The sequence below is a fragment of the Gopherus evgoodei genome, chromosome 2, assembly GCF_007399415.2.
Source record: "Gopherus evgoodei ecotype Sinaloan lineage chromosome 2, rGopEvg1_v1.p, whole genome shotgun sequence".
NCBI lineage: Eukaryota > Metazoa > Chordata > Testudines > Testudinidae > Gopherus > Gopherus evgoodei.
This window is the reverse complement of record NC_044323.1, coordinates 297,578,969-297,604,786: the sequence shown is the minus strand read 5'-3', so window position 1 is coordinate 297,604,786 and position 25,818 is coordinate 297,578,969. Positions and strand designations below refer to the sequence as shown.

General features: G+C 56.2%; 1 protein-coding gene across 1 annotated transcript; it reads left to right on the top strand.

The window, feature by feature from the left end:
• The first annotated feature begins 9,395 nt into the window (after positions 1 to 9,395).
• Positions 9,396 to 24,183, top strand: LOC115645093 (speriolin-like). Its single transcript, XM_030549495.1, has 5 exons — positions 9,396 to 9,645; positions 10,515 to 10,790; positions 17,900 to 18,166; positions 21,938 to 22,077; positions 23,840 to 24,183. Exons 1-5 carry the CDS (start codon positions 9,396 to 9,398, stop codon positions 24,170 to 24,172), a joined length of 1,266 nt encoding a protein of 421 aa, XP_030405355.1. The 3' UTR covers positions 24,173 to 24,183.
• The last annotated feature ends 1,635 nt before the right edge of the window (positions 24,184 to 25,818 follow it).

The window sequence follows — 25,818 nt, the reverse complement described above, 5'->3', positions numbered from 1 at the left end:
CAGTGGCAGGGGGGCAGGTGAGCCGCGGGGGGTGGGGGGGCTGAGGAGGCTGTAGAACTGATAAATGAATTTGTTTTTAATTTATTAATGTAACTTCTGTTCACCATTCACTACACTTGCCTACACTGTAACTTCTGTTCCATACTGTAACTCAACCCCCGTTTTAAAACACTCACTCCATTTTGTAAAAGCTTCCTCCAACCTTCGTTTTTGCAAACCCTGCTGTAATCTTATTAGTTTAGTTTAGATGTGTGACTGAGGTATGTATGAATGACGGAATCAACCACCAGCCCCAGCCTGTCCTGAGGAGATAAAGTTCAAATACCAACGGCTGAAGGCCTAGACAACAGCCCTAAACAAAGTAAGAAGCATCCACCCTAAAAAGAAAAGGACAAAAGAAACAACAGAAGGAAGATCAAAGCCAGGTTCAAGGCCGAAAGTCACACCTGCAATTGATGGGTGATCAATCCAAACCCAGAGGCAGCGTGACACAGCAAGACCTACAGACTTTGAATCCAAACTAAAAGCCTATAAAACAGAAGGGTGAGATGGGAGACTCTGGGTAACGTTCTGCTGCCAACGTGGAAGGAGATCGGTGCAGGCCCAACAGAGACTCAGCTCGTCCTCGTGTCTGGCCTTCCTGGCCAGTTACTGCCACAAGCTACGAACCTAAGCTACAAAATCAAGCCATGAACTCAAGCTATGTCCAGGACTGGTAACTATGCAGCAGCTGCAGAACATCTGATGGGTGTGTGTGTGTGTGAATGTGTGTGTGTGTATAGGTATTAGGTATTAGGTATAATGTGTGTGTATAAGGATTAAGATATTAGTTATTAGTCATAAATCAAATTGTTATCATAATAAATGTGGCATCTTTGTCTTGCCCCCTGAAAAGATCCTGTGTACTTTTGTCTGTACAACAAGGCGAGCAGGGGGGGGGGGCAGTGGCGGGGGGACAGGTGAGCCAACAGCGGGGCGGGGGGCTGAGGAGGCAAGCAGGGGGGAAAGGGGCAAGGGAGCTGGGGGAGTGGGGGTCTGAGGAGGCAAGTGGGGGGACAGTGGAAGGGGGCAGGTGAGCTGCAAGGGGTGGGGGGGCTGAGGAGGCGAGCGGGGGGCAGGGGAGCTGGGGGAGTGGGGGTCTGAAGAGGCAAGCGGGGTGGCAGTGGCAGGGGGACAGTTGAGCCGCAGGGGGCGAGGGGGCTGAGGAGGTGAGTGGGCAGGCAGTGGCGGGGGGGCAGTTGAGCCGCAGGGGGTGGGGGGCTGAAGAGGCAAGTGGGGGGCAGTGGCGGGGGGGCAGGTGAGCCACAGGGGGTGGGGGGGCTGAGGAGGCGAGAGGGGGGCTGAGGAGGCGAGCAAGGGGGCAGTGGCAGGGGGGCAGGTGAGCCGCAGGCGGTAGGGGGGCTGAGGAGGCGAGCAGGAGGCAGTGGCAGGGGGGCAGGTGAGCCGCAGGGGGTAGGGGGGTTGAGGAGGCGAGCAGGGGGGCAGTGGCAGGGGGGCAGGTGAGTCGGGGGGGCTCAGGAGGCAAGCAGGCGGCAGGGGGTAGGGTTGCAGCTGTCTGGAGGTGCTGCCTTCCACGCCTTCCTCAGTCACATCTCGTTCATTCAACAGGGCAATAGGCGCTAGGATTGGGGGGGGGGCGGCATTTTGCCACCCACAGCAGCGATTCGGTGGCGGGGAGTCCTTCCGCGCTCCGGGTCTTTGGCTGAAATTCTGCAGCGGGTCCTTCACTCGCTCCGGGACCCACCGCCAAAGTGCCCCGAAGACCGGGAGCCGCAGAAGGATCCCCCCACCGCAGAATTGCCACCAACGACCGGGAGCGCGGAAGGACCCCCGCCTAGGGCACCAAAAACTCTGGCGCCGCTCCTGGGATTCCACAAGTTGACTGTGCGCTGCGTGAAGAAGAACTTCCTTTTATTTGTTTTAAACCTGCTGCCCATTAATTTAATTTGGTGACCTCTAGTTCTTGTATAATGGGAATAAGTAAATAACTTTTCCTTGTCCACTTTCTCCACATCACTCATGATTTTATATACCTCTATCATATCCCCCCTTAGTCTCCTCTTGTCCAAGCTGAAGAGGCCTAGCCTCTTTAATCTTTCCTCGTATGGGACCCTCTCCAAACACCTAATCGTTTTAGTTGCCCTTTTCTGAACCTTTTCTAGTGCTAGAATATCTTTTCTGAGGTGAGGAGACCACGTCTGTACGGAGTATTCGAGATGTGGGCGTACCGTGGATTTATATAAGGGCAATAATATATTCTCTGTCTTATTCTCTATCCCCTTTTTAATGAGTCCTAACATCCTGTTTGCTTTTTTGACCACCTCTGCACACTGCGTGGACATCTTCAGAGAACTATCCACGATGACGCCAAGATTTTTCCTGACTCGTTGTAGCTAAATTAGCCCCCATCATATTGTATGTATAGTGGTTATTTTTTCCAACGTCGGGGTTATTTTTTCCAATGTGCATTACTTTACATGTATCCACATTAAATTTCATTTGCCATTTTGTTGTCCAATCACTTAGTTTTGTGAGATCTTTTTGAAGTTCTTTGGAGTCTGCTTTGGTCTTAACTATCTTGAGTAGTTTAGTATCATCTGCAAACTTTGCCACCTCACGGTTTACCCCTTTCTCCAGATCATTTATGAATAAATTGAATAGGATTGGTCCTAGGACTGACCCTTGGGGAACACCACTAGTGACCCCTCTCCATTCTGAGAATTTACCATTAATTCCTACCCTTTGTTCCCTGTCTTTTAACCAGTTCTCAATGCATGAAAGGGCCTTCCCTTTTATCCCATGATGGCTTAATTTATGTAAGAGCCTTTGGTGAGGGACCTTGTCAAAGGCTTTCTGGAAATCTAAGTACACTATGTCCACTGGATCCCCCTTGTCCACATGCTTGTTGACCCCTTCAAAGAACTCTAATAGATTAGTAAGACACGATTTCCCTTTACAGAAATCATGTTGACTATTGCTCAACAGTTTATGTTTTTCTATATGTCTGACAATTTTATTCTTAACTATTGTTTCAACTTATTTGCCCGGTACCAACGTTAGACTTACCGGTCTGTAATTGCCGGGATCACCTCTAGAGCCCTTTTTAAATATTGGCGTTACATTAGCTAACTTCCAGTCATTGGGTACCAGAGCCGATTTAAAGGACAGGTTACAACTCTTAGTTAATAGTTCCGCAACTTCACATTTGTGTTCTTTCAGAACTCTTGGGTGAATGCCATCTGGTCCCGGTGACTTGTTAATGTTGAGTTTATCAATTAATTCCAAAACCTCCTCTAGTGACACTGCAGTCTGTGACAGTTCCTCAGATTTGTCACCTACAAAAGCCGACTCAGGTTTGGGAATCTCCCTAACATCCTCAGCCGTGAAGACTGAAGCAAAGAATCCATTTAGTTTCTCTGCAATGACTTTATTGTCTTTAAGCGTCCGAAGCACTTAGAGGAGAGGAAAGTGATCAGGAACATTCAGCATGGATTCACCAAGGGCCAGTCATGCCTGACTAACCTAATTGCCTTCTATGAGGAGATAACTGGCTCTGTGGATGAGGGGAAAGCAGTGGATGTGTTATTCCTTCACTTTAGCAAAGCTTTTGATATGATCTCCCACAGTATTCTTGCCAGCAAGTTAAAGAAGTATGAACTGGATGAATGGACTATAAAGTGGATAGAAAGCTGGCTACATCGTCGGGCTTAACGGGTAGTGATCAATGGCTCAATGCCTAGTTGGCAGCTGGTATCAAGCAGAGTGTCCCAGGGTCAGTCCTGAGGTTGGTTTTGTTCAATATCTTCATTAATGATCTGGAGGATGGCGTGGACTTCACTCTCCGCAAGTTTGCAGATGACACTAAACTGGGAGGAGTGGTAGATATGCTGGAGGGTAGGGATAGGATACAGAGGGACGTAAACAAATTAGAGAATTGGGCCAAAAGAAACCTGATGAGGTTCAACCAGGACAAGTGCAGAGTCCTGCACTTAGGACAGAAGAATCCCATTCACTGCTACAGACTAGAGACTGAGTGGCTAGGCAGCAGTTCTGCAGAAAAGGACCTAGGGGTTACAGTGGACGAGAAGCTGGATATGAGTCAGCAGTGTGCCCTCCTTGCCAAGAAGGCCAACGGCATTTTGGGCTATATAAGTAGGGGCATTGCCAGCAGATTGAGGGATGTGATCATTCCCCTCTTTTCGGCATTGGTGAGGCCTCATCTGGAGTACTGTGTCCAGTTTTGGGCCCAACACTACAAGAAGGATGTGGAAAAATTGGAAAGAGTCCAGCGAAGGGCAACAAAAATGATTAGGGGGCTGGAGCACATAACTTATGAGGCGAGGCTGAGGGAACTGGGATTGTTTAGTCTGCAGAAGAGAAGAGTGAGGGGGGATTTGATAGCTGCTTTCAACTACCTGAAATTGGGTTCCAAAGAGGATGGATCTAGACTGTTCACAGTGGTAGCAGATGACAGAACAAGGAGCAATGGTCTCAAGTTGCAGTGGAGGAGGTTTAGGCTGGATATTAGGAAACACTATTTCACTAGGAGGGTGGTGAAGCACTGGAATGGGTTACCTAGGGAGGTGGTGCAATCTCCTTTCTTAGAAGTTTTTAAGATCAGGTTTGACAAAGGCCTGGCTGGGATGATTTAGTTGGGTTTGGTCCTGCTTTGAGCAGGGGGTTGGACTAGATGACGTCCCTTCCAACCCTGATATTCTATGATTCTATAGCTGACAGGTGTGTCTGGACGAAGGCCTGAGGCTGGGCACTTTAAGAGAACTGCGTTGTTTGGACTTCTGAGTAACCAGTGAGGTACTATAGAAGCTGTTTTGTGCTGGTTTGGTAAATCTAAGTATTGGAATTTCCACCAGCATTTGGGGTTTGTCTGCCCCATTCTGTTTGCAGTTCACCCTAACTGAATGACTTCAGCTGGCTCCCACGGACACCATCATTACACCATGTAATTACTCCTTGAGAATTGTCTGTCAACCAGTCATTCACCCATTGTGATGAAGTGGGAATTTTTCATAATGTTTTGTATGAATGCTATGAGTGCCTCAGTTTCCCCAATGAGCTGCATGGTGAACTAGGTGGAGGGAAATAGTTGTTTACTCTTTGCAGAGACCTAGAGGTATAGATCTGACTGATGCTAGGCTATCTGGGGACTGGCCCCATGCCCATGGAGGGTCCCAGAAAACAATGGCTACTCCAATTGCCTGGAAATTTGGTACCTAGCAACTGAGGACCATGGATGACTAACCCTCCACAGGAAGCCAGCCAGGTGTGAGGAGCTGGAGAACAAAGGGCTGGGGAGGAGGTCAGGTGACCAGGTTTCCCGGGGAACAAGGACAAAGGACAAAGCAGGGGCCAGGTGCAGTTGTTACGTGGGGGCTGCTGGACTGGGACCAGAGAAGGGTCAGAGAGCTCTGGGCTCTGGACCGACCCAGCTGGACTTTGCTGTAACTTTCCCATCTGTGTTAGCGAAGGACTCACTACGCTGATTCCAGACACCTAATAAGCCCCCTGTGTTACCCCGAAGGCTGAGAGTCACCCCAGATTAAGGAAACTGGGGGTGCTTTCAGGGTTGGCTCCAGGCACCAGCACGCCAAGCACGTGCTTGGGGCGGCAAGCCACGGGGGGGCGCTCTGCTGGTCACCGCAAGGGCGGCAGGCAGGTTGCCTTTGGCGGCATGCCTGCGGAGGGTCCACTGGTCCCGCGGCTTTGGCGGACCTCCCGCAGGCTGATGCCAAATCCACGGGACTGGGGACCTCCCGCAGGCAAGCCACCAAAGGCAGCCTGCCTGCCGTGCTTGGGGCGGCAAAATACCTAGAGTCGCCCCTGGGTGCTTTGCTCCCTCTAGGTTCCCCGTGGTGTTCAATCCAGGTGGACTTGCTGTAGGGCACTCCCGGCGTGACGTAGGTGTGACCCTCTGGGGGCTGACACACCGAAAGGGTTTTCCCATGAGCTGTGACAGAGCCGTGGGAGAGCACTGGGCCAATGGACCTGTCATACCCACCTTACGGTTATTTCATCTCTGCCACATTTCCCTAGTTTGTGTATGAGAACGTCAAGTGGGACTGTGTCAAAAGCCTGACTAACATCAGGGTATCTCACGTCTGCTGCTTCCTCCCTGTCCGCTGGGCTGGTAACCTTGTCTAAGAAGGATATCGGGTTGGTTTGGCATGGGTTGTTCTTGACAGATACATGCTGGCTACTCCTCAGAACCATCTTATCGCCTGGCCCAGGTGCTTGCAAATGGATTGTTTAATGATTTGTTCCAGTGTCTTTCCAGGTATCAAAGTCAGGTTGATTGGGCTAGAATTTCCCAATTCCTCTTTGGTCTCCCTTCTAAAGACAGGTGCTGTGTCTGCCCCCCTCCAGTCCTCGGGGACCTCTCCCGTCCTCCAGGAGTTCTCCCAGCTAATTGCTAATGGTTCTGAGATTGCCTTAAGTATCCGAGGATGAATTTCATCAGGTCCAGCCTGCTTGAATACATCCAGCATATTAAAATATTCTTCAACCTGAGCTGTCCAGCCTTCGTGTTCCTTCCCCCGCTGTTCATGTTAATTGTGCTGAGTATCTGGTCACCATTAGTGCTTTTAGCGACGACTGAAACAAAAGAAGAAAGCTATCCGTTTCTGGATGCCATGAGTTCTTAGCTCTCCTTCCCTGCTATGCACAGGACCCACACTTACCTTCACCTTTCTCTTGCTCCTAATATAAGGATGTCTTCGTATTGCTCGTTGTGCCCTGGCTAGGTGTAACTCAGTCTGTGCCTTAGCTTTTCTGAGTTTGTCCCTACATGTTTGTGCTGTTCTTTTGTGTTCCTCCTTAGCAATTCATCCAGGTTTCCACTCTATGTCAGACTCCTTTTTGATTTTCAGGTCATTAAAAAGCTCCTGATGGAGCCAGGTTGGCCTCTTACTGTTCTTCCGATCTCTCCTTCACATTGGGATGGTTGGCAGTTGTGCCTTTAATACTGTCTGCTTAAGAAAATGCCAGCTTTCCTGCACTCCTTTTCCCCATAGATTTTCTTCCCATGGGACTTTATCTCCCAGTTCTCTGAGTTTCTTAAAGTCTGATTTTTGGAAGTCCATTGTCCTTATTCGGCTGGCCTGACTCCTTCCTTTCCCTTGGAAGCAGGAACTCTATCATTTCGTGATCACTTTTATCCACATGGCCTCCCACTTTCAGATTCGCTACCAATTTCTCCCTGTTGGTCAGAATTAAATCTAAAAGGGCTGCCCTCCACTTCTCCCTCCACTTGCTGGACAAAACATTCTCCCCAGCACATTCCAAGAACTTACTGGAAATGTTGTCCCTTGGATATAACTCAGCAGTTACAAAGCTGAAAACGGATAAGGGAAGCAAAATACACCAGGCAAACTCTATGGCTGGCAGGGCTAAAGGCCATAAGGAGTTTTAAAGTACAGTAGGAACAACCGAAACCCCAGCAATGGGCTAGGCCCGTGGCCTCTGGAGATGGGAAAATTGTGACTAATGACACAGAAAAGGTAGCAGTGTTTGATAACTATTTCTGTTCTGTTCTAAGAAAGAAGCAGGATGATGTGTTCTTATCACACGAGGATGACGAAGCACTTTCCAGTCCATTAGTCAGAGGAGAATGTTAGGCAGCATTGCCTACGGATAAACATTTTCAAATCAGCAGGCCCAGATGGCTTGCCCTCAAGAGTCAGTCCTAGGGTTGGCTGAGGTGATCTCTGCCTGGCTGACACGAATTCTGATCAATCTTGGACCATGAGGGGGATTCCAGAAGATGTTGCGCCAATATTAAATGGAAAGTAGGATGATCCAGGAGGTCATTACAGGCTGGTTAGCCTGATAGCAGTTGTCACGGATCCAGCTTTGGAACAGTCCCGTGGAGGAAGCCTTCAGTGTGCCAGACCCACAAGGGGTCCCACTCTTCCTCCAGGGCAGGCCACACAATCTCTTTCCTGAGCCCCTGGGCTCCAGCCCTCCTGTCACACCCTGCAAGCTCCACTGAACCAGACCCTGGGAGAGACGTGTACACTCTGCAGGGACTAGTGCACTCAGCCAGTGTTTGCAAAACAGCATGGAGTTTACTAGTCATCTGGGACAGCGCCAGCTCCAGGCCTGTGTCTGCCCCGTGCCCAGCCCCGATTCCTGGTGCTGACCTGGGCTAGTGGGGAAGGGGCTGGCTTCAGAAGAAGGCTCCTTGCCCCCCATGCACCCGGCAGCCCCTGTCCTCGCTCTGGAGCCTGCAGGCTCCCTGCCGCACACTGCTTTGCACCTGACAATAGATGGTACGACTGGCCCTGAAACAACCTAGTGCTGCATGGCCCCCCTCCCGTGGGGCCTGGCCCCCAGGAGCTCTGCTGGCTGGGCCAGACACGCTGCTGGAAGGAGCTGTTGGCTCCGCGCTTGCCCACCATTAATGTGCAGCGAGCCCTGGTCTGGTCCCTGGGCCAGGTTTCTTCCGCCCTTCTGAGCCCAGGTCCCCGCTGCTCCCCCTTTGTGTACAGCCCGCTGTGTCCAACACCCCAGCTCTGCCCCATGTACCTGTCGCTGGCGGAGGGCTGGGCTTGGCACCCTCCCAGCCCCAGCACGCCCCTTCAGGGCACATGTCTCCAGCAGGGCACATGCTGTGGTCCTGTTCCCACATGCCCGTGTGCTGCCTGTAGGCCCAGCTGCAGGTGCCTGCTGGGCCGTGGACACAGGGGCTGTGTGGGCACTGGTTGCAGCCGTGAGACATGGTGCCCTGGCATAGGGCCTGGACGGAGCAGCCAGCCTCACACCCTGACACCTCCATTCTGGGGGGCAGAGGAGCCCGGGAGGTGGGGCCGGTTCTGGGACTCCTGTGTCCCTTTGTGATGCCTTCCATGGAACTGGCCAAAGGTTCCGGGGCCAGGCCAGCCAGGGGGCCCTGGCCGAGCCATTGGCTGCTGCTCTCCTGCAAAGCCAAAGGGAGTGGGGCGGGTTGGCACATGCTGGTGAGGGCGCTGGGAAGTGGCAGGTGCCTATTTACCACAGGGCAGGAGGGGGCGTGGGGAGCAAGGGAAAGGGCAGAGCAGGACAGCACCTCTGTGCGCTGTGCCCCAGGCTCCTACTGGCTGGCTGGAGACGCCCTGTGGCCGGAGCCCCCTTCCCGACTCCCGCTAGCTCCCCACCACTGGCTCCCCCCCAGCCCTGACAGCACAGGACCTGGCAGGGGAGCCCCTGGGCTCTGGTGTTGAAGCAGGAGCTTACATCACAATGTCTGCCAGGTGCCCTGCTCATGTCATCACCACCGGCCAGCCACCGGCCCAGCAGTGGAAGCCAGAGGGCGGCGCATGGCCAGCTCCCAGCCCACCTAAGCCCCTGAACGCCCTTTCCCCATGGCGTCGCTGCCAGGCGCAAGCCCCTTTTCTCCGGGGATGGCCGTGATCAGCTGCTACGAGCGGCTGAGAATGGAGATCCAGGCGCTGATCACGGAGAACAAGGAGCTCAGGAAGCTGGTGGACTTGATGAAAGAGAACCAGGAGCTGAAAAACGTCCTGCGGAACCAGTCGCTGGGCGGCGAGATGTCGCTGTCCACGCTCGCCTCCACCAGGTCCAGTGAGAGAGAACAAACTGGTATCCTCGGCCCAGGTCAGGCAGGGCTCGGCGACAGTGCCATGGCGGGAGGTAGGCAGCTGGGGTCTCCGGCATGGCCTCAGGAGCTGAGCTGGCCGGCTGGTCCTGAGGAAACCCCGGTGTGCTTCGAGGTGGGGCACCCTGGTCCTCTCTAGGGGCACTTGAGGCCCCACATGCTTCCTCACCAGCTGGAAGACCATTTTCTCCAGTGACCTGCTGGTGGTTGGGCCCCGAGCTGTGCACAGGGCATTGCTCCTTTATACAGCCCATACGCAGCCCTGCGCTGTGCCCTGGGGCAGCCCTGTTCTCTGGGCAGCAGTGCTGCTCAGATGTGGTCCCTGCCAAGGCACTTGCCAGGCCAACCAAGCCCAGACACCCAGTCCTGGCACAGGTGCCAGGCCCTGCTACCACAAACCCAGTGCTGGCTAGATTGTCCTACAAAGCTCTGCCTCTGAAGGGCCGGCTTTGACTGAAGAGCGGCAGAGGGCTGCAGGTGCCTGGGCGGGATCTCCTCTCTGCCCAAGCCCTGTGGAGAGGACGTGCTATGAAGAAAACACTTCCTCCAGCACCCCCCGCATTTCCCCATTTGCACCCCTGCCCCCAGTACCCCTTTGCATCCCGCACACAGGAAGCCAGAGAGGGCAGGGTACACTAGGAGGTGAGGTTGTGTCCGGCAGGCAAAGACAGGCCCTTCACGGAGGAGGGAGCCTGGCATCCACCCACTTGCAGGCTGAGGGGCAGGCGTGTCCAGCACTGCCCTCCCTGGGCTTTCTCCCCAAGCAGTGGGGTAGGCTAAGTGCCTGGCCTGGCTCCAGGCCCCTGTGGTAACGAGCAGCCGTCACGGCAGCGTGAGCCAGGCTAGGCGATCACGTGCCTGGGGGTGACAGGCGTTAGCAGGAGACCCATCTCCTCCCCTCCAGGCCCCGCAGCTGGGTCCCCGCTCTTCCGCCAGAGCACCTCCCTGCTGTGGGACGACTCCATTGAGGAGGGGCCGCTCGCCAGCAACCTGTTCGGCTCGGGCTCCAAAACGTCCTCCCGGGCCAGCAAGACATCCCTGTCAAAGCACTCCAGCCAGGTCTCCGAGGGTCAGGTCTCTGAGGCCAGGGCCCGAACCCCCGAGTCCTCCTACCGGAGCTCCACCGACTCCAGCAAAAAGTACATGCACACCCGGCTGCCCTCCAGCGTCAATTTCAAAGGTAACGGCGCCCCGTATCGGGGCAGGGGTGGGAGAACAAACGTGTCTGTGGGGGTGTTTGTGTGTATATGTTCACGTGGAGAGGTACAAGTGCATGTAGCATGTTTGTGTGGGGGCTATGTGTGTACGGGAAGGTATTCGTATGTACATGGGGGAGTATGTGTGTATGTGGGGTGCTTTGTGTGGGGGGGTACGTGTGTTTGTGGGGATGTTCACGGGGGTAAATCTGATGAGGTTCAACAAGGACAAGTGCAGAATCCTGCACTTAGGAAGGAAGTATCTCATGCACTGCTACGGGCAGGGGACTGACTGACTAAGCAGCAGTTCTGCAGAAAAGGACCTAGGGATTACAGTGGACGAGAAGCTGGATGTGAGTCAGCAGTGTGACCTTGTTGCCAAGAAGGCTAATGTCATTTGGGGCTGTGTAAGTAGGGGCATTGCCAGCAGATCGAGGGACGTGATCATTCCCCTCTATTCGACATAGGTGAGGCCTCATCTGGAGTACTGTGTCCAGTTTTAGGTGCTCTGTGACAGGTTTGATCACAGAAACCCCCTTGGGACTGTCACCTAATGTGCCAAAATTACCTCTGAGCCTGTTTTCTCTGCCAGTTTGGGCCTCCAGAACCCTGCCTTGTTGAGCCAGACATGCCAGTCTGCTCCAGCACAGACCCAGGTCTGAACCACACGCCCCAAAGCTACAGACTTAATTGAAAACAACTTAAGAAGTGCTCCTGTCTCCAGCAACCAGACCCAGCTCCCAATGGGATCCAAACCCCAAATAAATCCATTTTACTCTGTATACAGCTTATACAGGGTAAACTCATAAATTGTTCGCCCCCTATAACAGTGATAGAGAGAGATGCACAGCTGTTTGCTTCCCCAGGTATTAATCGCTTACTCTGGGTTAGTTAATAAACAAAAGTGATTTTATTAAGTATAAAAAGTAGGATTTAAGTGGTTTCAACTAATAACAGACAGAACAAAGTAAGTTACCAAGCAAAATAAAACAAAACACGCAAGTCTAAGCCGAATACAGTATGAAGCTGAATTCAGGTAAATCTCACCCTCAGAGATGGTCCAATAAGCTTCATTCACAGACTAGACTCCTTCTTAGTCTGGGCCCATCCTTTCCCCTGGTACAGCCCTTGTTCCAGCTCAGGTGGTAACTAGGGGATTTCTCATGACTGCAGCCCCCTTTGTTCTGTTCCACCCCCTTTTATAGCTTTGGCACAAGGGGGGAATCTTTTGTCTCTCTGGATCCCCACCCCACCTCCCTCTAAATGGAAAGGCACGAGGTTTAAGATGGATTCCAGTACCAGGTGACATGGTCACATGTCCTGTGAGACCCCCCCCCCAAGCCTCCATTCTTGCTGGCCTGACTCACAGGAAGGCTTGCAAGTAAACAGAGCCATTTACAACCAAGTGTCCTAGTTGATAGGAGCCATCAAGATGCCAAACCACCATTAATGGCCCACACTTTGCATAATGACAATAGGACCTCAGAGTTATAGTTCATATGTCTAGTTTCAAATACGAGAATGATACATTTATACAAATAGGATGAACAATCTCTCTGCAGCTTAAGGTCTTCAAACCAATTTTGAGGATTTCAATAACTTGGTCCTGGGATAGGGGTTGTTATAAAATGGGATGGGTGGGGTTCTGTGGCCTGCCTTGTGCAGGAGGTCAGACTAGATGATCAGATTGGTCCCTTCTGACCTATGAGTCTGAGTCTATGAGTAGATTATAAGCTTTGTAATGATACCTTAAAAGAGACCTTTTGCATGAAGCATATTCCAGTTACATTATATTCCCACTCATTAGCATATTTTCATAAAATCATATACAGTGCAATGTCACACCCCCCAATACAGAAAAGATGTGGAAAAATTGTAGAGAGTCCAGCGGAGGGCAACAAAAATGATTAGGGGGCTGGGGCACATGACTTACGAGGAGAGGCTGAGGGAACTGGGATTGTTTAGTCTGCAGAAGAGAAGGATGAGGGGGGATTTGATAGCTGCTTTCAACTACCCGAAGGGGGTTCCAAAGAGGATGGATCTAGACTGTTCTCAGTGGTAGCAGATGACAGAACAAGGAGCAATGGTCTCAAGTTGCAATGGGGGAGGTCTAGGTTGGATATTAGGAAAAACTTTTTCACTAGGAGGGTGGTGAAGCACTGGAATGGGTTCCCTAGGGAGGTGGTGGAATCTCCTTCCTTAGAGGTTTTTAGGCCCAGCTTGACAAAGCCCTGGCTGGGATCATTTAGTTGGGAATTGGTCCTGCTTTGAGCAGGGGGTGGGACTAGATGACCTCCTGAGGGCCCTTCCAACCCTGAGATTCTATGATTCTATGATTCTATGTCTGTTGGGGGGTGGGGGGTTTATGTGTGTATCTGGGGGTATGTGCTGTGGGGGATGAGGGTGTTTGTGGGGGGTACCTGCGTTAGTGGGGGGAGGTTGTGGGAAGGTACATGTGTATGTGGGGGTATGTGTGTCTGTGGGGGTGTCAGTGTGGAGGGTACGTGTTTGTAGGGGTGGAGGTGTTTGTGGGGAAGATATGTGTGTTTGTGGGAGGGAAGTGTGTATGTGAGGGCACATGTGTATGTGTGGGTGTTTGTGTGGGTGTTCGTGTGGGGGGTACATGTGTCAGTGGGGCTGCTGCAGTTCCTCGGAGCCGCCATCAGGCCGGACACCACCCCCTAAGGGTTTGGCCACTGGGCAGCTCTTCGGGGCTCTGTCCAGTCAGTGATGACTGCCCCCAGGGATCTGGGGGAGGGGGGGTCCAAGGGGGTCCCGCCCACCCCAGGACACAGCACCCCACTTCAACCCCCTTCACTCCCAGAAGCTTTCTCCTGACAGTCATCCTGAATGACCCTTCCTTTCACCCCATTCCTCCTGGCCCCATGGCTCTGAATATCCCCCCCCCCAGGGCCTACACCCTCAGTGTCCCCCCACACCTCTGAATATCCCCACTGGGCCTGCCCTCTCAGCCCCCACCCCATGGCCCCGAACACCCCCACTGGACTTGGACCCTCAGCGACCCCGCCATGGGTCTGAATACCTCCACTGGGCCTGCACACTCAATGACACTCCCCCTCCATGTCTCTGAATACCCCCCCACAGGCCTACATCTTCAGTGACTCCCCCAGCTCTGAATACCCCCAACTGGGCCTGCACCCTCAGTGACACCCCACAGCTCTGATTATCCCCACAGGGCCTGCACCCTCAGCGCCCTCCCATAGCCCTGAATGCCCCCCCTTCCCCAAGCCCTTGCTCTGCCCCTTTGCCTAGGACCCGCCTCCCACTTACTCCATCCCCCCCCCCCATCATTCGCTCTCCCACACCCTCGCTCACTAGCTCATTTTCATTGGGCTGGGACGGGGGCGTTGGGTGCAGGAGGGAGTGAGGGCGCTAGCTGGGGGTGCGAGTTCCAGGGTGAGGTTAGAAATTAGGGGTTCAGGGTGTGGAAAGGGGCTCCGCACAGGGGCAGGGGGTTGGGGTGCAGGCTGTGGGGTGGAGCTGGGGATGAGGGGTTTGTGGTGCAGGAGGGGGCTCCGGGATGAGACTGGGGGTTGGGGTGGGGGAGGAGGTACCAGCTCTGGGCTGGGGCTGTGGGTTCCAGGGTGGGGCCAGAAATGAGGAGTTCAGGGTGTGTGTGGAGGGGGGTCAGGGCTGGTTCAATGGTTGGGAGCGGGTGTGGGGTGCAGGCTCCAGGAGGAAGTTTGGGTGAGGGAAGGGGCTCCAGGTTGGGGTGCGGAAGGGGTGCAGGCGCCGAGCAGCGCTTACGTTGGGCGGCTCCTGAAAGTGGCGACATCCCACGACCCCTAGGTGGAGACGCAGCTGGGCAGTTCTGCACGGTGTGCGCTGCCTTGGCTCGCAGGTGCCACCCCCACAGCTGCCATTGGCTGCGGTTCCCGGCCAATGGGAGCTGCGGAGCTGGCGCTTGGGGCATGGGCAGCACACAGAGCCCCAGTGGCAACCCATGCACCTCGGAGCCGGACATGCCGGAGCTGCGTGAAGCCAGGCAGGGAGCCTGCCTTAGCCCTGCTGCGCTGCCGACTGGACTTTTAACGGCCCGGTCAGTGAGGCTGCTCGGCTGCTAGGGTCCCTTCCGACCAGACGGTCCAGTCTAAAACTATGGCTCTGAATACCCCCCACTGGGCCAGCCCCCGCAGTGACCCCCACCCCAGTTCTGAATACCCCCCCACTGGGCCTGCCCCCCCAGCAACCCCCACCCCAGTTCTGAATACCCCCCCACTGGGCCTGCCTCCGCAGCGACCCCCACCCCAGTTCTGAATACCCCCCACTGGGCCTGCCCCCGCAGCAACCCCCACCCCAGTTCTGAACACCCCCCTTCTGGGCCTGCCCCCGCAGAAACCCCCACCCTAGTTCTGAACACTCCCCCCTGGGCCTGCCCCCCCAGCGACCCCCACCCCAGTTCTGAATACCCCCCCACTGGGCCTGCCTCCGCAGCGACCCCAACCCCAGTTCTGAACACCCCCCACTGGGCCTGCCCCCTCAGCGACCCCCACCCCAGTTCTGAATACCCCCCAACTGGGCCTGCCCCCTCAGTGACCCCCACCCCAGTTCTGAATACCCCCCAACTGGGCCTGCCCCTGCAGCAACCCCCACCCCAGTTCTGAACACCCCCCACTGGGCCTGCCCCCGCAGCGACCCCCACCCCAGTTCTGAATACCCCCCAACTGGGCCTGCCCCCTCAGTGACCCCCACCCCAGTTCTGAATACCCCCCAACTGGGCCTGCCCCTGCAGCAACCCCCACCCCAGTTCTGAACACCCCCCACTGGGCCTGCCCCCGCAGCGACCCCCACCCCAGTTCTGAACACCCCCACTGGGCCTGCCCCCTCAGCGACCCCCACCCCAGTTCTGAATACCCCCCACTGGGCCTGCCCCCGCAGCGACCCCCACCCCAGTTCTGAATACCCCCCACTGGGCCTGCCCCTGCAGCAACCCCCACCCCAGTTCTGAACACCCCCCACTGGGCCTGCCCCCGCAGCGACCCCCACCCCAGTTCTGAATACCCCCCACTGGGCCTGCCCCCGCAGCAACCCCCACCCCAGTTCTGAATACCCCCCACTGGGCCTGCCCCCTCAGCGACCCCCACCCCAGTTCTGAACACCCCCCACTGGGCCTGCCCCCGCAGCAACCCCCACCCCAGTTCTGAATACCCCCCACTGGGCCTGCCCCCTCAGCGACCCCCACCCCAGTTCTGAATACCCCCCACTGGGCCTGCCCCCGCAGCAACCCCCACCCCAGTTCTGAATACCCCCCCACTGGGCCTGCCCCCGCAGCGACCCCCACCCCAGTTCTGAATACCCCGCCCCTGGACCTGCCCCCACAGTGACCCCCACCCCAGCTCTGAATACCCCCCAACTGGGCCTGCCCCCACAGCGACCCCCACCCCAGTTCTGAACACCCCCCACTGGGCCTGCCCCCGCAGCGACCCCCACCCCAGTTCTGAACACCCCCCACTGGGCCTGACCCTGCAGCAACCCCCACCCCAGTTCTGAACACCCCCCCACTGGGCCTGCCCCTGCAGCAACCCCCACCCCAGTTCTGAATACCCCCCACTGGGCCTGCCCCCTCAGCGACCCCCACCCCAGTTCTGAATACCCCCCACTGGGCCTGCCCCCGCAGCGACCCCCACCCCAGTTCTGAATACCCCCCAACTGGGCCTGCCCCTGCAGCAACCCCCACCCCAGTTCTGAACACCCCCCCCACTGGGCCTGCCCCTGCAGCAACCCCCACCCCAGTTCTGAATACCCCCCCACTGGGCCTGCCCCCACAGCAACCCCCACCCCAGTTCTGAACACCCCCCCACTGGGCCTGCCCCTGCAGCAACCCCCACCCCAGTTCTGAATACCCCCCCACTGGGCCTGCCCCCTCAGCGACCCCCACCCCAGTTCTGAATACCCCCCACTGGGCCTGCCCCCTCAGCGACCCCCACCCCAGTTCTGAATACCCCCCACTGGGCCTGCCCCCTCAGCGACCCCCACCCCAGTTCTGAATACCCCCCACTGGGCCTGCCCCTGCAGCGACCCCCACCCCAGTTCTGAATACCCCCCCAACTGGGCCTGCCCCCGCAGCGACCCCCACCCCAGTTCTGAATACCCCCCAACTGGGCCTGCCCCCTCAGAGACCCCCACCCCAGTTCTGAACACCCCCCACTGGGCCTGCCCCCGCAGCAACCCCCACCCCAGTTCTGAATACCCCCCAACTGGGCCTGCCCCTGCAGCGACCCCCACCCCAGTTCTGAATACCCCCCCACTGGGCCTGCCCCCGCAGCGACCCCCACCCCAGTTCTGAATACCCCCCAACTGGGCCTGCCCCCTCAGAGACCCCCACCCCAGTTCTGAACACCCCCCACTGGGCCTGCCCCCTCAGCAACCCCCACCCCAGTTCTGAATACCCCCCAACTGGGCCTGCCCCTGCAGCGACCCCCACCCCAGTTCTGAATACCCCCCCACTGGGCCTGCCCCCTCAGCGACCCCCACCCCAGTTCTGAATACCCCCCACTGGGCCTGCCCCCGCAGCGACCCCCACCCCAGTTCTGAATACCCCCCAACTGGGCCTGCCCCTGCAGCGACCCCCACCCTAGTTCTGAATACCCCTCTCACCAGAGCTGTCTCTTAGCCAAGCAGCTCGATTTAGCTCCTTTCCCCCCTCCCCAGCCCGGTGCTGGCATCCCAGCCCCTCCTTGTTGCCGGTGGCTGTTCTCGGAGCTGCCCGGGTTTGCCCGTGGCTCTGTGGCACTGAGGTGTCAGCTGTCAGAAGGACACCCCAGGCCCAGCATCTCCCGATTCCAGGCCTCCTCTGTGTCATCCTGCTGGGGCTGCGGTGCGGGCGGGCTGGGCCAGGCCTTTCCAGTGCACCCATCCTGCCTCAGCCCCCGAGCTGATGCTGGTGGCAGGGAGCCGGTGCCAGGGCAGGGCCCTGGGCAGGGCCTGGGGAGGCGTCCATAGCAGCAGTGCCCGGGATGGACGGACAGGCATGCCCAAGGCAGCCAAGTGCTGGGGCGGTTTGCTGTGGCGGCGTGGCCCGCACTCCTTGGCAGGGTCGGGACATTCACCGCAGGCTCCTGGTCCCCTGCAGCCTCCACAGACAGCGTTCCCCACAGCGCCTCGCCATGGGACACCGCCCTCAACGACACCGTCTTCAGCGACGACACGCCCTTGCTCCCGCAGAGTGCCACCTCCCCCACCAGCAGGGCCGCTCCCATCAGCTTCCAGATGCCCCCGACCCCTCAGGACCCCCAGCGCCCACCAGACGTCAGGCCCAAGGAGATGACACGCAAGGTCTTCCGAGCCGCCGATAGGCCCCAGACGCAAGGGGCCACTTCCAAGCCCAACCTGGTCAAAGGTAAGTGGCAGCTCCTATGTGGCCCTCTGGAAACGAGCAGCGTGGCAGGCCCCTGAAAGTCATGGTCATACCAAGAGCTCCAGGCGAACGTGGCATGGGCTGGGGAACCGCCGGGGGCTCCACGGGAGCAGGCAGCTGGGAATGAGGTGGCCTGGCTGTTATCTCTGCCTGTGTCCCGGGGACCCGGCTGAGAACAGCCCCGGTGCCGTGTCTCAGAGCCAGAGCCAGAGCCAGAGCACGGTGCTCTTCCAATCTTATGTATGTGGACACCAACCAATACTTTGGTGCACCCCCGCCACCAGCTGCCCGGTCAGCCCTACAGGATCCAGGAGGCCCCCCCGTCATTCCCCACTGCACCCAGATGCTGCAGCTACCAACCAAGAGTCCTATGACTTTGCTGGGGCTGGTGCCTACAGATTGCGGTGCTGCCCACTGCAAGTGGAGATGGGGTCCGGGGACCACCAGACTACGAGTCCCATCATGCAATGCCGGCTGCCCACATGGCAAGGCACTTATGCTGGCACATTGTCGCCTCTGGCTTTCAGCATTAAAGGGACATGATCAATCTGTAACCTGGGCTCTTTCAAAGTCACATTGGGGCCTGGTCCTGCACCATCCTGCTGGGTTTGGTGGCTTTTTGTCCGTGTGGTCCTGGCTAACTTGCCCTTCCCCCATGACTGTGTGGTGGCAGCAGTGCCAACCCAGCCCTTCCAAATGCAGGAGTCTGGGCCTATGCTCAGGAGACTCTTGGAAAAGTGCAGGGTCAGTTTCTTTGCCTTCTGTGGGGCACCTTTTCCAGATTGTCTCTGCACCCACAAGGGCTGGAAAGTGACTTCAAACAAAAGAGGCAGCTAGGATTCTCCCCTACCCCATCCTGCACCCAGAGCTCCTGGTAAACGCCGGAGATCTGGCTGCGCATAGTGGCCCCTGCGTGGCAGGGGAAAGCCACAGCCTACACAGCAGGAACCACTCCCTGGCTCGGCTGTGACTCTCCTTGAGTTTGACTGGCTTCGTCTCAGGCCCAAGTGGCTAATGCACAAAGGAAACAAATGGAAAGAGCATTCTCTCCCCCCCACCCCACCCCCGATCACCCACCTCCGTGCCTCCTGTGGGTGCCAGCTCACAGCCAGAGGCAGAACAACTTCAGACAGACGCTGACTGAGACGTTGAGGGAGCCTCCTTAAGATGAAGGCAGTCAAAGAGCACTTGGCTGCCTTTAGCTGCCTCTGATACTTGTAAGTAATTTTCTGTACTTTCCCTGACTTTAGCATACCACATATTAAACATTACATTAAACATGGTCATATGAGCAAACCTGTCCGATTAGGGGAATTAAAATAGCCTGGCTCTGTTGCATTCATACGAAACCTTCTCCCTGACCTGTAACATATTTGTGTGCTAGGTTTTGGTCCATCACAACCGGAATTCTCAGCTGATTCTATTCCATTTACCTCCAACTCCTACTTCACATCAGCTCAATTGAATTTTACTAGCCAGCCTAATATCTAGTTTCGAACACTACACAAGAAGCACGTAACACCATGGAGAGACGTTCTTCCATGAATAATTAACCCCTTGGCTGGTTTCAACAATTACTTAAACAAGTCCCAAGAAACAGCAGAGGGGTGGGGAGAGAGAGGTCTGCTCCCTGTCTCTTCCCTCGATGGCTAATGCGCTCTTAGCTGATCAAGAGGTTATTACCCAGTCAGGCTCTATCAAGTGGCAAGGGGCAGGCTGACAATACACGAATCTGGGCAATGAGAGCACTGAAATAAGGTAGTCAGAACCGTACAAGTTCTGAGTTACTGTGGCCTCTTGGCAGCAAGTAAAACATAAATCAATCAGCTCTCCCACCACCTCAGGATGTGAATCTTTGGGCCGAATGCAACTGCAATTTTAAACTTCTGGTATCTTAATATTACCACAAGTCAACTTACAAAGGCCCCTTAACACACGTACAAAGATTCTAAACCCCAGTGACTAGTCAGTGATACCCAGTGAGGATTCCCTCAGCGTGCAATGGGGAGTGCTTACACAAAATCCATGGAGACCATATGGTGGGAGATGCCAAGTTAGTCTGATGGTCAAGACCTCGAGTGCTCCTTTGTGTGATGTGCGTATTTGTGTCCATGTTTACTATTTCCCCCTGGAGGACATATTCCTCCCTCTATTCCAGAATTAATCAGTTAAGAAAAGCAGTGTACGAGAGGCAAAGAAACAGAAAGGAAATAGTTGAGGGAAAAGAAGAAGTCCCTGCTGAATTGAAGTGTTTCTGATTGGCATCAAATTCTGACTGAGAGATCAGCTGAATTTCAACTTAGACTTTTACTTAGAGTTTCCTATCTTGGGTAGGCATGTTGCCCCATTTACCTCTCAGGGTCCCATCTGGGGTGCCAATCTGTAGCCTGATCTTTAGATTATGTATTAATTATATTGATTACTTAAGAATCCCCAGTTATTATTTTGAGGGTTGAGTGGTTCTTGTCCCAAGATCCGGCCCAGTATTATTTAAATTATTATATCGTTGGATAGTATAGTGCACAGGTGCAACACTCAGACTATAGGAATTCTTTTATATGTAGAAATATAGATTATTAATACATTTAGCACAGTCACAAACACCCCAGCTCAGTAAGGTAGATAGAAATACTACAGAATGTACATCTGCACATCCATATACTCACAACATCTCCTGTAAAACAACCTGAACTGTTAGCCATCATCTTCCTCATCACCAGCACCTTCCCCATCATCACCAGTGGCATCGTTCTGGCACTTCAGTTCATTGCCATGACACTTCTGTGGTCAGAAGTTCCCCTTGGCCAGCAGCCGTGTGTTAGGTGGCCATTGCTGGGACAGGCTGGCCCCTGCTAGGGCCAGCACTTGGCTAAGCCTGTGTGGTTTGCATTCCCTCGTGTGGCCCTGAATGACCTGCGGGGAGAATGCCTCAGCATCTCGCAGCATTTGGGAGAAAGGGGAAGTGAGCATGTAAATGGCTTTTGGTTCTGTCAGGATAAGATTAAAACTAAAAACCCGTAAAACATCGACATCTGCTTCCTCGTAGTTCCATTAGGCTATGTCTAATGTACACGTATAAGGTAAAGCAAACGCTGGTTGCTTACTCCCCGTCCCCCCCAAACCTGCAAGTGGGAGGTGTTAAGGGCAGAAGCGAGGGTTACACCCCTTAGGTGACATTCAAGTAGTAAGATTGTTTTGTTACTTGCATAAGCCAAACTGCAGCCAAAAAACGTGTTGGGTTTTAATTTGCAGTTGGTAATGAACATATTCCTAATATAACCAATGGAGAGGGAATCCCGCTGTCCCTTTGCTGCTGGACTCGGCTCGTTTGAGCTGACTTCCCACGGGAATGTCGGTGTGGAGGTGCATGCACCAGCACAAGGGGCATGTTCTCTCCCAGACTTGGGGCTTCAGCGGCAGTGAGGCAGCCACTCCGAACGGGGCTCTCCTCAGGAGCCATAGGGGTTACGGTGGATGCCAGGTGGGTGAGAGGAAAGGATTCAACCCAGAGGGCTGGGCAGCCTGCAGCATCCAGGGGGGAGTTACTGCACAACCGCGGCCGGGCAGACATGGGGAGGAGTCAGTGTGCACATGGGGCAAGGGAGCGGGGGGCATTGCCATAGAAATGTGGCTTGTTGGCACAGATTGGTGCCTGCCAGTGAGGGTCACCATCCAGCTGATTCCCATTGCTGGTGCTCTGGGGCGGCCAGCGCCAGAGGGTGACACCCTGACCCGCATCCTGGGGCCTTGCAGATCACAACCAGCTGACCTGGGAGCGCATCGTGGGGGAAATCGCCTTTCAGCTGGATCGCAGGATCCTCTCCAGCATCTTCCCCGAGCGTGTGCGGCTCTACGGCTTTACTGTCAACAACATCCCCGAGAAGATCATCCAGGTAGGAGAGCAGCTGAGGGGTGGGCAGGCCTGGCTCTGTGGCTGGCAAGAGATGGGCTGTGCGCAGGGCTACGCCCAGGCTGCTTCATCCCACCAGGGCAGGGAGCTGAAGCCAACGAGGCCCCCCCTTGTCTGTGCCCCAACTGCCAGGGGGTGGGGCTCATTACCGACCCTGGGCCATTTCCAGTCTGCTGGCAAACGCCAGCCCAGGTGGCTGGATCATCTCATAGCCCCAGAGCAGCCTGGTAGGGCAGGCTAAGCTTCCCACAGTGCCCTGCCCCTGGGCGAGAGGGGAGGGTCCAGCCCTTGCTCTGCGGCTCGGGCAGCCTGAGGCCCCGAGAGGGGCACATTATGTGCTCCCCGATGGATCGCGATGGGGTGCGGCCAAGTGGATGCCTGGCCACTAGAAGAGGGGCTGAGAATCCACCAGCCCATGTCACACAGGGCCCCTTGGAGGGTCAGGGCCTTGGGTCACAGCAGAGTCAGCGGGGGTTCAACAGGGCCCTAGAGGCAAAGTGCCCAGCCCAGCCCCATGCCCAGTCCCCTGGGATAGAAAGCATCACCCTGCTGCAGTCTGCGTGTGGGGAGAGCTGGGACTAGCAAGGGCTGCCCCGCGCAGACAAGGGCTGCTTGGCTTCGTAGACCCAAATGGCTGCACCAAGGGGCCGGCACCAGGGCGCGACCCACACTGCTGACGGGGCTACACCTGGGCAGACAAATCGCGGGGAAGGTTCCCCAAGCATCAGGCAGATCCGTCTGGCAGGGGGACAGATTCTCTGGGGAGTGTCTCCTAGGGAAGGGGTAGGAAGCCATGGCCACTGCATTTCCAGCCAGGGCCACCCGCCCTCAGGACGAGCCTGTGCAGGCCCTGGGCTGCATGGATGAGACGGGCGCTGACAGGGCTCTTCTCACTGAAATGTACACGACCCTTCGAACTAGCCCTTCCCGTCCTCTGGACATGCTCCTGTTGCAGCGAGGCAGCTCCCCAGCCCTGCCAGCCCCAGTTCCTGTCTCTGTGGGGCAGCCCCAGCCCAGCCAGCCCCAGCTCCCCAGAGGGGTAACCCCTGGCCCAGCTAGCCCCCTGGCCCAGCCCACCCCACCCAGGCTCCCATCTCCCTGGCAGGGCAGCTCTCAGCCCAGCCAGCCCCAGCTCCTCAGAGGGGTAACCCCTGGCCCAGCCATCCCAGGTTCCCATCTCCCTGGTGGAGCAGCCACGACCCAGCCGGCCAGGCTCCCATCTCCCTGGCAGGGCAGCTCCTGGCCCAGCCAGCCCTGGCTCCTGGCTACCCAAGGGGGAGCCCCTGGCCCAGCTAGTCCCCCTCACCCAACCACTCTGCCTGGAAGGGCAGCCCCCACCCTGACGGCCAGGCTCCCATCTCTGACAGCAGCCGGTACCCGCTGCTTCAGAGGAAGGTGCAGGAGCCCTGCAGTCTCAGTTGTGGGGTGAGCTGCCCCAGGGGAAGTTCCTCTGAGCCTGTCACAGGGGGCTGGTTCCTGCCCTTGGGGCTCGTTCCCATCTGAATTCTGAGCTAGGGGTTAGCAGTGACTCTGGCCAGCAGCCTGTCCATGTAACTGTCTCTCATCCCATTTCAGATTCCTGCTAAGGGCTTGGATGCCCTGACATGTAGTAGCAGTGAGTCCCGCAGGCTGACTGTGTCGGGCTGAATCCAGTCTCCTCTATTCTGCCCCCCCGTGATAAGTTAACTGGGGTTTCTGACCTCGGGATGCCCAACCCCTCCCCTCAAACCGCTCCTTTTTTCCAGGCTTCCACCAACACCATCTCCAACCAGGTGGATGAGCAGCAGTGCACAGCGATGACGCGGCGCTACCTAGAAATCATGAACCGCCTGAAGGCAGTGGGGTACAACCCATGCATGCACCCCAGCTTCACCGAGTACATCGTGAACACCTACGGCATTCTGCGGGAGCGGCCAGAGCTGGCCGCCTCTGAGAGCGGCTCCTACAACAACGTGGACTTCCTGCGCAAGGTGGTGCTGGAGACGGTGCCCGACCCCATCCGGGACAACGCCCTCATCCTACTCGAGTGCCTCGCCCAGCTGGCCAAGGACGACGGCAAGCCCATGTTCATCTGGTGAGCTGAGGCCGCCTGCCCGTGCACCGCAGCGAGCCCATTAAACAGTCAGCAAAAGGCCCGACGACCCAGAGCTTCATTTGAGACCAACGGGGCACAAGAGCCAATGAACTTTATGCCAGAGCTCTCCACGCCTCGTCTCCTAGCCGTGCCCCGGACCAGCCCCCTGTGGCCGCAGGTTGGGCAGGGCAGCCCCCGCTACACGTACTCCCAGCAGAGCTTCCCGGAGGCACCCTCTACCCCAAGTGCAGTGGCTAATCTGAAAGACAGAGGCACACACAACTCTGGCAGGTTGCCATCTGAACACACATACACATTCACACTCCGCAGGGCAGGCTGCCGCGGAGCGTGCCCACTGCCCCATTTCTCCCTGGTGGCCAGTGTGGGCCCTGGGCAGCCTGCGGTTCGTGTGCAAACTGCTGCCCCTGCAAAGGAGCTGGGAGCTGCTCCCTGGTTGCCTCTTCCCTTTGGCGGGTGTATTATTGTTCAGCTCGGTGCAGGTGTGTGACACAATCCGGGTTAAGCAAGGCGTGCCAGGTGAATCCCCACGACCTGCTCACCATGGGAGGGCTCTTGTCTCTGCCCACTGGGGGATGTTGTCTCAAAGCTACCGGCTGCTGGCAGCACCTTGCTCTGGGCTCCACATGCCCCCCTCTTTCCCTCAGCAGGCCAGCAATTCACACACCCCACCTGGCTACAATGAGCGGCCAGTGCAGACGTCTCAGGGCCCTTTAGGTGCTCTGCCATGTGCATGGAAAGTTACTTGCCCACGATGGAGTCCAGGGTCACATGAGAAGATCACATGCCCCCATGTTTTGCTGAATCACAGGGGTAGCCATTGGCTCCTTGCGTCCGAGGAAGCCCTGTTGGGTGGGACAAGCTCCTTCAGTGGCCATGGTGAGAGTGGAGTATCCTTAACGGGCCAGCAACACACCACTGGCTAGCCCTGATGTCAGTCCACCTGGGGGGTGGTCACCCAGGCCTACAACGCAAGTCTGAGGTGCAGGTACATCGCCAATGTGCAAAACTGCCGGTACAATGATGATACATGGATTTAACCAGGATACTCCTACTCGACCGATTGTAACTTTTCCATTGATACCATACCTGACACACGAAGTACAACACTCAATGCCCCTCGTGTGTTACTGTAACTAGTGTGTTTTATACAGCATCACACCAGGCTTTTGTCTTGTTTCCTGAGCAGGGAGTTTCATCACGTTGAGCTCAGTCCTAATGGTCCCCTGTTCCAAGTTCTTCCCTAGGCTCTGTTTCTCCTTGGCAGCACTCACATCTGCATCTGGTCAGGCTGTAACCACGGGGCTGGGTCGACAGATCTCAGCGTCGATAGAGCCAGCCCGAGACCACCCCACCCCGAGTGACGTTTCACCTCCTGGAGATTTGGAATCCAGTGTTCTGTGTTACGTAACACTACAGTTTTCCTGTACAAACATCCCACAATCGCTGTGACAACCAGCGAGTTTCTCCCTTTCAGCAGGGACCCCACACAGCCCCATCGGTGAAGGATCGGGCAGAGGGTCGGACGCAGGCTTGCTATACCAGCTTCGGTCTGTCTGTGTTACAAGAAGCCGCACGAATCCCTGCTCAGGGCCCTGCTGGGCCAGGCACTGCACTCACGGGTGATGACAA